Source organism: Stegostoma tigrinum, chromosome 6 (genome assembly GCF_030684315.1).
Source record: "Stegostoma tigrinum isolate sSteTig4 chromosome 6, sSteTig4.hap1, whole genome shotgun sequence".
NCBI lineage: Eukaryota > Metazoa > Chordata > Chondrichthyes > Orectolobiformes > Stegostomatidae > Stegostoma > Stegostoma tigrinum.
The window spans coordinates 59,935,144-59,948,077 of NC_081359.1; the positions used below are offsets into that span (position 1 = coordinate 59,935,144).

At 38.8% G+C, this 12,934-nt stretch overlaps 1 protein-coding gene across 5 annotated transcripts in view; it reads right to left on the minus strand.

Annotated features, from left to right (window-relative positions):
• chst10 (carbohydrate sulfotransferase 10) overlaps nt 1-12,934 on the minus strand; it is a 64,894-nt gene that overhangs the window by 4,576 nt on the left and 47,384 nt on the right. For all 5 annotated transcript variants that reach the window (XM_048533429.2, XM_048533428.2, XM_048533430.2 and 2 more), the window contains one exon: nt 6,388-6,622. In XM_048533429.2, coding sequence (XP_048389386.2) covers nt 6,388-6,622 — 235 coding nt within the window. The remainder of the gene's footprint in view (nt 1-6,387; nt 6,623-12,934) is intronic.

Here is a 12,934-nt window from a genome sequence, read left to right on the forward strand (position 1 = left end):
AACACTTTTACCACAAACAAAAACAAATTGCTGGAAAATCCCAACAGGTCTGGCAGCATCTTTGAACTGAAATCAGAGTTAACAGTTTGGGTCCAGTGATCCTTCTTCACAACAGAACAGCAGTTTTACTATTCAAATGAACCTCTTGAACAATGTTAGGAGTGTGAGGGCATTCCTAAAAGGAGAGATCAGGAAGGTAAAGAGAGGGTATGAGTTTGGCTTGGCAAATAAGGTTAAGGATAATCCAAAGAGATTCTACAAGTACATTAAAAGCAAGAGAACAACTAGAGAGAGGGTAGGGCCTGTTAAAGATTAATGAGTTCATTTTTGTGTTGAACCTCAAGAGATAGAAAAGGTATTAAATGAATATTTCACATCAGTTTTTACTGTGGAGAAAGAAGTGGAGCCTAGAGAATTTGGAGAAATAAATATTGATGTTTTGAAAAGAGCTCACACTACGGAAGCAGAAGTGCTAGAGGTCTTAGAAAATAAAAAGGTGGATAAATCTCTGGGACCTGATCTAATGTATCCCGGGACTTTGTGGGAAGTTAGGAGCAAAATAGCAGGTCCCCTTGCAGAAATGTTTATATCATCTATAAATACGGGAGAGGTGCCAAATGACTGGAGAGTGGGTAATGTTGTGCTTGCGTTTAAGAAGGGATATAAGGAAAAGCCAGAAAACTACTGAACTGAGTCTGACTTCGGTGGGGGACAAGTTGTTGGACATAATTCTGAAAGATAGGATTTACATGCATTTGGAGAGGCAAGGAATGATTGGGGACAGCCAGCATGGTTTTGTGCCAGGGAAACAGTGTCTCACTGAGTTGACTGAGTTTTTCGAGGAAGATTGATTTAAGGAGAGTAGTAGCCATTTACTTGGACTTTAGTAAACCCTTTGACAAGGATCTGCATGGGAGACTACTTAGTAAAGTTGGATCACATAGGATTCAGGATGAGCTTGTCAACTGGATACCAAATTGGCTTAACAGCAAGAAACAGAGTATGATGGTGGAGGGTTGTTTTTCAGGCTGGAAGGCTGGGACCAGCAGTGTTCCACAGGGATCAGTGCTGGGTCCACTTTTGTTTCTCATTTACATAAATGATTTAGATGAGAATATAAAAAGCCTGGTTAGTAAATTTGTGGATGACACCAAGATTAGTGGTAGACAGCGGAGAAGGTTATTTAAGATTACAAAGAAATATCTTGATCAAATGGGGTCAATGGTCTGAAGAATGGCAGATGGAATTTAATTTGGATTAATGCAAGATTTTGTTTTTTGTTTGTTTCACCAACATGCAAGATTTATTCAGTTAAAAGTAAGGCCTTGGATAATGTTACAGAACAGAGAGACCTAGGGGTTCAGGTATATAATTCTTTGAGGTTTGCATCATATATAGATAGGATGGTCAAGAAGGTGTTTAATATGTTTGCTTTGTTAGCTTTGAGTATAGAGGCTCGGACATTATGTTGAAGTTGTACACGACCTTGGTGAGGCCTCTTCTAGCGTACTGTGTCTAGTTCTGGTCTCTCTTTATAGGAAGGATATTACTCAATTGGAGGGGGTTCAGAAAAGAGTTACCACAATATTGCCGGGAATGGAGGGTTTGAGTTGGGAAGAAAGGCTGGATAGGCTGGGGCTTTTTCATTGGAATGTAGAGGTTGAGAGGTGGCCTTTTTGAGGTTTATAAAATAATGAAGTTTACAAAATAGTAGAAAAGGTGAATGGCAGGTGTCTTTTCCCTAGGTTGGGGGATTTCAAAACCTGGGGAGACATTTTTAAAGTGAGAGGGGTAAGGTTTAAAAAAGACATGAAGGACTTTTTTTTACACAGAGAGTGATTTGCTGTGGAATGAACTTCCAAAGGTAGTGGTAAATGTGGGTACAGTTGCAATGTTTAAAAGATACTTAGATAAGTACATGAATAAGAAATGGTTGGAGGGATATGGGCCAAGCGCAGCCAGGTGGGACAAGTTTAGTTTGGGATTATGGTTGGCATGAGCTGGTTGGACCAAAAGATCTGTTTGTCTGCAATTGGTCCTTACTAACATTTTCATTGCAAGGACAAAGAAACACAAAAAAGAAATCCTCAATGGGGTGCAGAAACAGACACCTTGTGATACATGGGCACAAATTTTTTAAGGTGACTGGGCAGGTTGAGAATGTACTTAATGAAGTATAACTAATCCTGGGCTTTACAACTGAATACAAAAGCAAGGAAGTTATGATGAAACAATTTTGTCTCAACAGGAATATTGTGCATAAAGTCTGGTTAAAGTGGTTTTGGGGATAATGAAGGCTATACAATGTGCAAAGCAGATGAATGAAATTCGTGTTCTTGGAGTGAATGACATCCACAGCATGGGTATATTGGGGATTGTGCTCCTTGCAAAACAGAAACTTGAGGAGACATTTTAATGGGCCAGTCAAACTCATAATGAGTGTAGATCAAGCATGTGGAGAAAAGCAATTCCCATGAGCACAAGAGTAAAGAACCAAAGGACACCCTGGTGAATATTTAATGAATCAACAGCAATATTAGGAAGAAGTGTTTTATGCAATGAATAATCAGGAATTGATGAGCACTTTAAGACAAAAAACACATCTGTTGGGGTATGAGGTAAGAGCTGGCAAATGGACTAGCTAAATTACTCTTACAGAAGAATTGGGACAGATACAATGGGCCAAAAGGTGTTCTTCAATGCTAGGACCATTCTCAGTTCCAAGAAACTAATATGTGACTTCAGGATTCTTACGATATCCTTTCAAAAGAAATAAATGGATCGAAGAAGAAAATTTCATTGATGAAATGGCCATTTAAGTGATTTGTCTTCTTGTGTATTATACAACATCAATATTTAGTGATAAATATATAGTGGATATAATTTACAAAACTGACGGTTAATGGATGGCAAAAGTGCTTTATTGCTGCGTGCGTCAGTTAGCTGTTTTATCCCCAGTTATGAAGTGGTCTGATGTGTGCTGTGAAGTGCAGGAATACCTGGCAAGTATGTTATGCTTTACAATATTTGAAATCATTTTCCACATTAAATTTTTAAATCTTTTTTCGAAGAATTTGGCAATTAAAGTGAGAAAAATATTTCAAAACGTTATTCCTTCATAATACTTCTGAGTTATTTCAAATATCAAAAATATTTTCTACCAGTATACCATTTCAAATATAACACTCTGTGGGGAATAACATCTAAAATCGTAAAGTGTTGAATTAGTATCAACAACTTTTCTTTCCATTCATGAAATGTATGTTATGCATATGAAACAGGTAAACATTTCTAGCAAACGTCTCAACTCAAGTTAATTTAACAGCTACAAGTAGTTGCAGAGTGATTATTAGTGGAATGTGCATCAAAGATTTATGTAAAACTTGCTGTCAAAGCATTACATTCCCCAGAAATGCAAATAAGTAATGCATGTTCACTTCCATTCAAACTAGGAAAAACAAAAATGAATAATAGAAGCGATAAAACATTTGAAATCCTCCCTCAAAGCTCTAATTGTACTCTAAATCAACAATCATCATCAGCTCTCTGGTACTGCATTCAAGTAATCATTTTCTTGTGTGCGTGAGCCAAATATGATGTGCTTTTAGACTTATTTAAATGATATTTTGGATCCAAAATTATTTATTTGGGTATAAAGTCAGCTATTGCTAACTGCAAAATGTAGGGAATTCACATTAGTTTAGCCATTTATGCCATGGACTAAAGCAGAAACATTAGTAGTTCACGAATTCCTTGCACAGTTGGCATTGTGTATAGAAGGGAGCCTGTCTGCCAGGTAATTTTAAGCATTTTTCACACATCAGTGATAATGTCCTTCCTCGCTTAACTCCAAATCTCCCATCTGATTTATGCTTTGCACTGTGATTGTTGACATTTAGCTTCAGCTTGGGAAAACACAATCAATCACTGCACTAATTCCAGCATATAGGGCAGCAATGCATTAAAATAAAAACTGAAATCTGGAAACAATCAGAATGGCTGTCATCATCATTGGAAATGAAAAAAAAATTTCAGGTTTTATGAGCCTTTGTCAGACTCCGGAGGTGTTAAATGAACATTAAAATGGAGGAAACAGAACAAGGGAAAGTAGACAAAGGAAAATGATCACATACACAAGGAGAAAAAGAATGATCTGTAAGGTGATGAAATGAAATGCACAAGATGATAAAATGATAAAATGATAAAAGTTTAACTAGATTTTCCCCTTCCCGGAATATTACTTTGCCATATGATCTCTGTAAAGGGATTGATTCCCAATGGATAGAGGTACTCAACACCAGTGTACCAAATAAAAACAGGCTTTTAAGTTAATAAAAACACAACTGATTTAATGGCGTGTATGATGGAAAGCAGGGTAATGGAGAACACAAGAGGATGAATAGCTCTTTTATATATCCCAGAATACAGGAAATTCAAAGATAGAAACAATAAATAATATGGCATGACTCTCAAATTCAATTACAACTTGACGAAAGTGACAAAGTTGAACTGTATAGACGAGAAAATTTCAGGCCTGTCACTACAACCTCAGTTGGGGAATTATTAGAAAGAAATCTGACAGACAAAATATATATGCACTTGGAGAGAAACAGATTAATCAGATTAGTCAACAAGGATCTGCGAAGAGGTCATGTTTGGCAAATTTTGATCTTCGTTTCTTAGGGGGGGTAACCAGTTGTGTTGATGAAGGTATCACATATGGTAATGGTTTAAATGGATTTAGCAAGATTTTTGATGAAGTCCGTTATGGCAGATGGGTCAAGAAAATAACAGCGCATGATATCCAAGGTAAAGAGACACAATGGATCCACAACTGGCTGAAAGGCAGGAAGTGAGGGTACGCGCAAGGGGGTGTTCATTTCCAGTACAGTTCTGCCAGGCTTGGTGATGTGGCCTTACTGTTTGTGGCGTAATCAACAACTGGGACTTAAATATAGTGGGTATGATCAAGAAGAATGTAGATGACATGAGTGTCAGTACAGTGGCAAATAGTTAGGAGGATAGCCATAAACTGTACAAGGATATCAATGGATTCATCAATTGAGCAAAACAGCGCAAAATGAAATTCAAGCCGGAAAAGTGTGAGGAAATGCACCTGGAAAGGGCTCACAGGCAAAGGATTACACTACAAATGGTAGGGTCTGTGAAAGTAGTGAAGATCAGAAGGACGTTGCTGTAATTTCAATAGATTCCCGAAGGTCGCAAGGCAGGCAATCAAGGTGGTTAAGGCAACAAGATACTTGTCTTTATTAGACAAGGCACAGAATACAAGACAATAGACAATAGGTGCTGGAGTATGCCATTCGGCCCTTCAAGCCAGCACCACCATTCATTATGATCATGGCTGATCATCCACAATCAGTATCCTGTTCCTGCCTTATCCCTATAACCCTTGATTCCACTTTCTTTAAGAGCAGAGAAGTGATGTGGGATTTTATAAAATACTGGTTAGGTTACAACTGGAGTACTACAGAAGTTCTAGTCACCACACTATTGGAAAAATGTGATCACACAAGAAAGGATGCAAAGGAGATTTTAAAAGATGCTGCCTGGGCTATGAAGAAAAAATGGATAGGCTGGGCTTGTTTTCCTTGGAGCAGTGAAGATTGAGAGGGGAACTGATAAAGATAATAGAGACTTAGATAAAGTGGAAGGACCTTTTTCCACAAGTAGTGGAGGCATAGATTTAAGGTAAGAGGCAGAAGACTAAGGGAGAGTTGAGGAGAAACATTTTCACCTGAGGGGTAACAGGTATCTGGAAAGGTGGTTGAGTCAGAAACTCTTGTAACATTTAAGTAGTGTTTAAACATATACTTTATGTTCCCAAAGCCTTCAGGATACAGGCAAATAGCTAGAAAATAGGATTAGTGCAGTCAGATTTTTGTTGGTCAGTATGGACATGACTTCCAGGCAGTGTAACCCAGATCCTTACGTAATTATTTTAATTTGTCATTTTAATGCTTCTGGCATACATCCTGTTCACATATGTTAGGCAATGTGCTTATGGTTCCTATTGGAGACTTAGGTACCTAATTTCACAGCACAAAAAATAAAGAAAAAGTATTGAAGTTGGAGCTGCATCCCAAAATATTAATTGTGGAATAAGGTCACTGCTTTAAACTTACAGGCCAGTAGAAAAGATTAAAGGAATCAATCTTAAAAAGTTTTTTTCTAATCTGATTCTCTTGGTCTTTTGGCACTAAGGCTAAATATCTTCTAAAACCCCTTAGAAAAACCTGCACTGGGAAGTTAAAACTAAAATTACTTACTTTAATAAAATTATTTATTTATCAGAACATTCATTTACCCAAAGCCTTGATGGTAGCAAAATATCACACTAGAAACAATACAAGATTTTAGAATTACCATTTAAAACAATAAGAACTTTCTTCCACTGTGTATTGCCAACTTTTGGGGTTTGACAGAACAGAATTTTGTGCTTGTCACATACAAATATACGGTCCAAGACAAACTTTGTGATAGGAGAATATGTCAGATTCCGTAAAGATGCATTTTGGCAAACATTCTTCAGGAGATTGAGGCGTTCAGCATGTACTGCATCCCAGTGAGGGTCCAATTCATTTGATGTACTTTCAGCAGGCTAGAAAGTAAAATAAAAATTTCTGTTAAGAATTCTGTAGAGAACTTCATGCTAGGTCTTAAAATTATGTTTCTGAATGTGCTCACCATCAACAACCCACGTGTCAAGTTCATAAGTGTAGCTACAATGAGGTGGGAAGGCACAGAGAACACACTAGGTGTTTCCCATAGCACTAGGAGAAAATCAGGGAAAAGCAAACCTGAATTCTATTGCATGTATTCCAAAGGCTGGACAAAGTTGAGGGGATTGGTGGGGAAAGAGGGGAAAGTGGCATGGGCTGGGCTGGACAGGAAGATACGTGGGGAGGAGGAGAGATTTGAAGTAGGAGAGGAGTGTGGAAAATGATGAGGAGGGATAAAACAAGAAGGTATGTGAGAATGGGGAAAGACAAAAATGAGGACAAAGAAACTATACATGTAAATTTCTGCTACAGATCTTTATATTTGAATCTGAATAAGGTTATGATTTCCCACTCTTAGGCCCCAACATTTTCCTCAGTTGTTCCTCTATTGGCCCAACACTTGAAAAGCAGTCACTGTATTCTACAACAGCATTTTGTGATGCAGCTCAAATCTTCAACCAGAGATAAAAATTCTTGGTTCTGAATTTGTGCTGAATTGCAGTTTCATTCTGCCTTGGGAAATAAAGGAATGCACGTGCCACGGCTGAGTGGGAGACAGGAAGGGAGGGAAGATAATGGAGAGCAGAAGAGATGGCAGTGGATTCCAGAAGAGGAGAGAAGGGAAGGAGAAAACTAAGAGGCTGAGGGCATGGAGTAAAGCAGAAAGCAGCGGAAGAGATGGATGGAGGAAGAAGGTAGAAAATACCTCTGCAGGATACCCAGGTCGCTCAACTCTGGCACTATGTTTAGAACTTTATCACCTATTTTATATTGTCTGTCCATCTTTAGTCACAGCAAAATGCATTAGCTCATATTTCTTTACATTGAACGTTATCTGCCATCTATCTGCCTAATTCACCAACATGTCCTTTTGAAGTCCTTCAGCATCTTCCTCAGAGTTTACAATGCTTCCAAGTTTCATATAATCTGCAAACTTTGGAATTGTGTTTGAAAAGATCTGGATCATTAACACAAATCAAGAAAAGCAACAATCCCACTACTGACTTAAAAGGGAATGCCACCAAAATTATTCTGTGCCTAAAAAATATCCATTGACCATTACTCATTGTTTATCACTCAGTCAATTTTATACCCAATGTCTTGTGTGCAGTGCACGTTTTCTGTATGTGCCATGCTTACTTTCCATAAAGCTCTCCCTGTAATAGTTCCTCCCATCATATTGAGAATATCCCAGTTGTGATAAAAATCCTTCTAATTCACCATGAGCAGCGCCAGATATCTATAAACACAAGATAGCGGAGCAGAACTAGGCCATTTGGGCCATTGAGTCTGTTCCACCATTCAATTATAGCTGATATATTTCACAACCCCATACTCCTGCCTTCTCCCCATAATACTTGATCCCCTTACTAATCAAGTACCTATCGATCTCTGTCTTAAAGACACTCAATGACTTGGCCTCCACAACCTTCCATAGATTAACCACCCTCTGGCAACTAAACTGAGCTAGGATCACGGCCTTATCACAAAGGATAAATACGTCAGATAGAAGAGGCAGCATGAATAAGAGTTCAAAAACAAACTAAATGGATAAAAGTAGAGTCATAGTCAAAAATTGTGCTTTAAAAAAAGATGTGAAGGAAGTAAATTAGAAGGACAGACATGACAGACACATTATTTGACAAGGTGAGATTATGGTGTATAGTCTGAAATAGCATTCTTTATGATGACGGTAATTTATTTTCACTTGTACTTTATAATGATCAACACAGTGAAATGCATTGAAAAACTTCATTTGTCTCCGCAATCTGGCACTATTTTGAATAGTTTAACAATAAAAAGAAATAGCTGGATGAGAGTCCATCCACTGCCTCTGTCATGAATCCTGAGCCCTAAGCCCGCTGACCAAGGTCACCCACATTTCCAACCCTCTGCTGGACCCACCAACATCGGAGTCACCACTCTTCAGACACCATCTCTTCGTCGCTGGCCCAACGTCATTGACAGTCTGCCAATACCAGTTCCCATGGTCGCCCCACAACCGGGAGACACCAGCTGAGCTGCTGCTGCCTTGCCGATACCCACCAGTCCCTGCTCTAGGCATACCATAATCATGAGTCCAGGGCTCTGCTGCCGCCCAGAGTCCCTGCTCTGGGCATACGACATTGCCGCCGCTTTAGCCACCGCCTCGCTGATGCCTGGAGCCCCCGCTCTGGGCCTACCACAGCCAGCAGTCCATGGTTCAGCTGCCAGGCTAGGTCACCATCCCGCCAACAGTCCTGCTTCAGCCACCCTCCTCCATGATGTTAGTTTTTCCGCTGCCAATAACAGAAGATGAAGAAAAAGAAAAAGACGACAAAAAGCATAAAGACAGAAGGGAGGAAGCTATCAGTAGGGAGAAGATGGGCCCAGAAGACCAAATGCTGCCTACCTTACCAGCACCCCATCTTGTAGAACAAAACGACAGAATATATGGAACAAACTGAATGAATTGTAGGTACAGATGCAACTTGGAGAAAATGACATAGTAACCACAATTAAATCATGACAACAAAACCATTAGATTGGGGTATTAAAGATCAAGTTATAAGGTCTTTAGGACAAAAAAAGAGGGAAAATGGCAGAGGGAGAGAAGAATGGATTAAGGATGAAAGCAATTTAATGATGAGAGAGGATATGAGAAATAAAAAGGCTGTGGATATTTCAAAAGTGAAATTAAGAAAAAGTATTTAAGACTATTTTTGGAGCTGCATGGGACCTCATAGTAGCAAGTGTGAAGCAGCAAGGTGTATAAATTCATACATTAGATAAGCATTTATCAAAAGCAGGGTATTTTTACTCAGGAAGTTTAATTTTCAAATAACAGGGATGAACAGGTTATGATGATAGTACATTAATGAAATTTCTTGTGCAAATCTGGCATGTGTTACTGCAGCAACATATCCAAGAACCAACAAGGGGGCATTCTAGATCATATTTTGTGATGAGTCAAATTTAATTAGCAGTTTACCAGTGTCTGAACACAGAAAAATGATTATAAAATTATCATGTTCGAAGTAGTATTTGAAAGGAAGAAACAGAAAAGCTCAGATTCGAGAGTTAAGTAACTTTGGTGTGATCAGATAGAGGCTGTCTATTCTTACAATCCTAGTGATTCCAAAGTAAAATCTGACCTGATAGATCATAAGTTTTATTTTTAAAATTTGGTTGTCACAATGGTCAAATAATGAACATTTTCACACCAGACTGTCCTTTTAACAAAAGGACCTCTGCTCATAACCTAAAAGAAAAAGATCTACAAATACTCTAAAAGAAAATGTGCGAAGATCTTATCAAAAAGATTTGACTTCTATCCCAGTAATATCCTTTACGGCACTCAATTCCAGTGAAATATTACTCTTGTGTACGCTTTAAAATTTCTTATTCACTTGATAAGGTCACAAGTATTTCTTTTTGCCAACTTTCTACATGTTCATTAGATGTGATTCTCTGCATTATGATTTCTCCCTAAGACATACCGCCAAGCTAACTTACTGACCTTTTCTCATTGAACCCTAAGAAAAACATATGTTTTCTCCAGTCCTGTCTACTTGAACTGCTAAAACAGCTGAAGACTGTGGTTAGTGGTTAAAGGAAGAGTAGGGCTTATAAGACACCAAGAAGGGGATTTATTCATGATAGCAGCATGGCTGAGGTGTTAAATTAATTCTTTGCATTTGTCTTTACAAAAGAGGAGGATGCTGATCAGGCCATGGTGATAGAGAACAAAATTCAGTCACTAGAAATGTTCAAAATTAAGACGGAAGAAGTCTTGGCTAGATTGTTGGCATTTAAAATTGACAAGACACCAGAGTGGATGAGTTGCACCCAAGAATTCTGAAGGAACTGAAGTAATGTGAACAGAGAATCATGGCCAATGGATACTTTTCAGTTTGGAGGAAGGTTTGTCATTGAGTTTCCAAGGGATTATTATTGGGACCCTTGCTTTCCCTGGTGAATATTAATGATCTGGATCGTGCTCTGCAGCAGACAATTCCCAAGTTTGCAGATAACAGTAAACTTGTAAGAATTGATAACTGTGAGGAGACAGTATGGAATTCCAACAGGACACAGACATGGTGGTGGAGTGGGCAGCTAAGTGGTAGGTGAGGTTCAATGCAGAGAGAGGAGGTGATGCATTATGGTCAGAAGAACATTGAAAGACAATATAAAATAGAATATTCAGAATACAATTCTAAACATATTCAGGAGCAGAGGGACCTTGGGGTATATGTGCACTTTTGCTGATAGCTGAAGAAGCCAATCTGTGAAGAAAGGTTCTCTGAAAAGTGACTCATGGTATTAATCTCTGGTGCCAAGCTACTGCAGCTAATGATTAGTCGACCCATGGAAAAAACGGTGGAAAATGAGAAACAGTCAACACAGATTTTTAAAGGGAAATCATGTTTAATTAACTTACTGATGTTGTTTTTAAAGAGTTAACAGAAAGGGTCAATGAGAGCAATGCTGTGGATGTGGTGTCAGAGATAATGGGAACTGCAGATGCGGGAGAATCCAAGATAATAAAGTGTGAAGCTGGATGAACACAGCAGGCCAAGCAGCATCTCAGGAGCACAAAAGCTGACATTTCGGGCCTAGACGAAGGGTCAAGGCCAGAAACGTCAGCTGTTGTGCTCCTGAGATGCTGCTTGGCCTGTGTTCATCCAGCTTCACACTTTATTATCTGTGGATGTGGTGTATCTGGTATTAAAAAAAAGACTGCAACATGGTGCAGTGCAGTGACATCACTATTTTCTTTTGTCATTAGCCAGTGACTCCCTGCTGTAAAAATCAATGTTCAGAACCTTCATATCATATTCGAAAGCGTGTCATGAGGGTCCCACCTCAGTACATAGAAAATCCTTAGGTATGCAACAATATGCCATATTATGGACATGCCCAAGCCAGTGAAATTGCTTCTATTTGATGCTGTCAACACACTTAGAAGCTTCATCCTTTTAGGACTGATGCATTAGTGATTTTTGACCTTCAATAAATGTGCCTCAAACAGTAAAGGTAAAAGTTGTTTAGCTTGCTTTCTTGACAGCCATAACCATTCATGTTTTCGAGCAACAGAACAAAGTACTGACAACATAGACTTCATAAATCAGCAGACTGTTCCTAATACCGTCGCTTGATTATTGTGCCATGCACGTTTCATGAGTTGGCAAATGGTTAGATGCTTTCCCTATGTACCCAGCATAAAAAAGAGATAACAAGAGTCAAGAGATAGTATGTTCCTGTTAGGGTGAAGGGTAAGGCTGGTAGATATAGGGAATGCTGGATGTCTTCAGAAATTGGGTTTTGGTCAAGAAAAAGAAGGAAGCATATGTTAGGTACAGATAACATAGATTGAGTAAATCCCTAGAACAGTAAAAAGGCAGAAGTATTCTTAAGAGGGAAATCAGGTGGGTGAAAAGGGGGACATGAAATAGTTTTGGCAAATAGAGTTAAGGAAAATCTAAAGGGATTCCACAAATACATTAAGGATAAAAGAATAACTAGGGAGAGAATGGGGCCCCTTAAACATTAGCAAAGCTGCCTATGCATGGAACCACAGGACATGGGGCAGATGCTAAACAAGTATTTCAGATCAGTTTTTACAGTGGAGATCATTATGAAAGCTAGAGAACTTAGGGAAATGATTAGCCACATCTTAAAAAATATCCATATTATAGAGGTGGTGGTGCCGGATGCCTTAAAACACATAAAAGTGGGTAAATCCCTGGGACCTGATCAGGTGTACCCTAGAATGCTGTGGGAAGCTAAAGAAGTGATTGCTGGGCCCTTTGCTGAGATATCTATACCATTGATAGCCATAGGTGAAGTGCCGGATGACTGGAGGTTGGCTAATGTTATGCCACTATTTAAAAAAGGTGGTAAGGAAAAGCCAAGGAACTATAAATTATCACACTGGTAGGCAAGTTGTTGGAGGTGATCCTCAGAGGCAGGATTTACATGTATTTGGAAAGGCAAGGACTGATTAGGGATAGTCAACATGGTTTTGTGCATGGGAAATCGTGTCTCACTAACTTGATTCAGTTTTTTGAAGAAGTAACAAAGACGATTAATGAAGGCAGTGCGGTGAACATGATCTATATGGGCTTCAGCAATGCATTTGATGAGGTTCTGCAAAGAAGACTAATTAGATTAGATTAGATTAGACAAGTAAGTTTAGATCACATGGAATA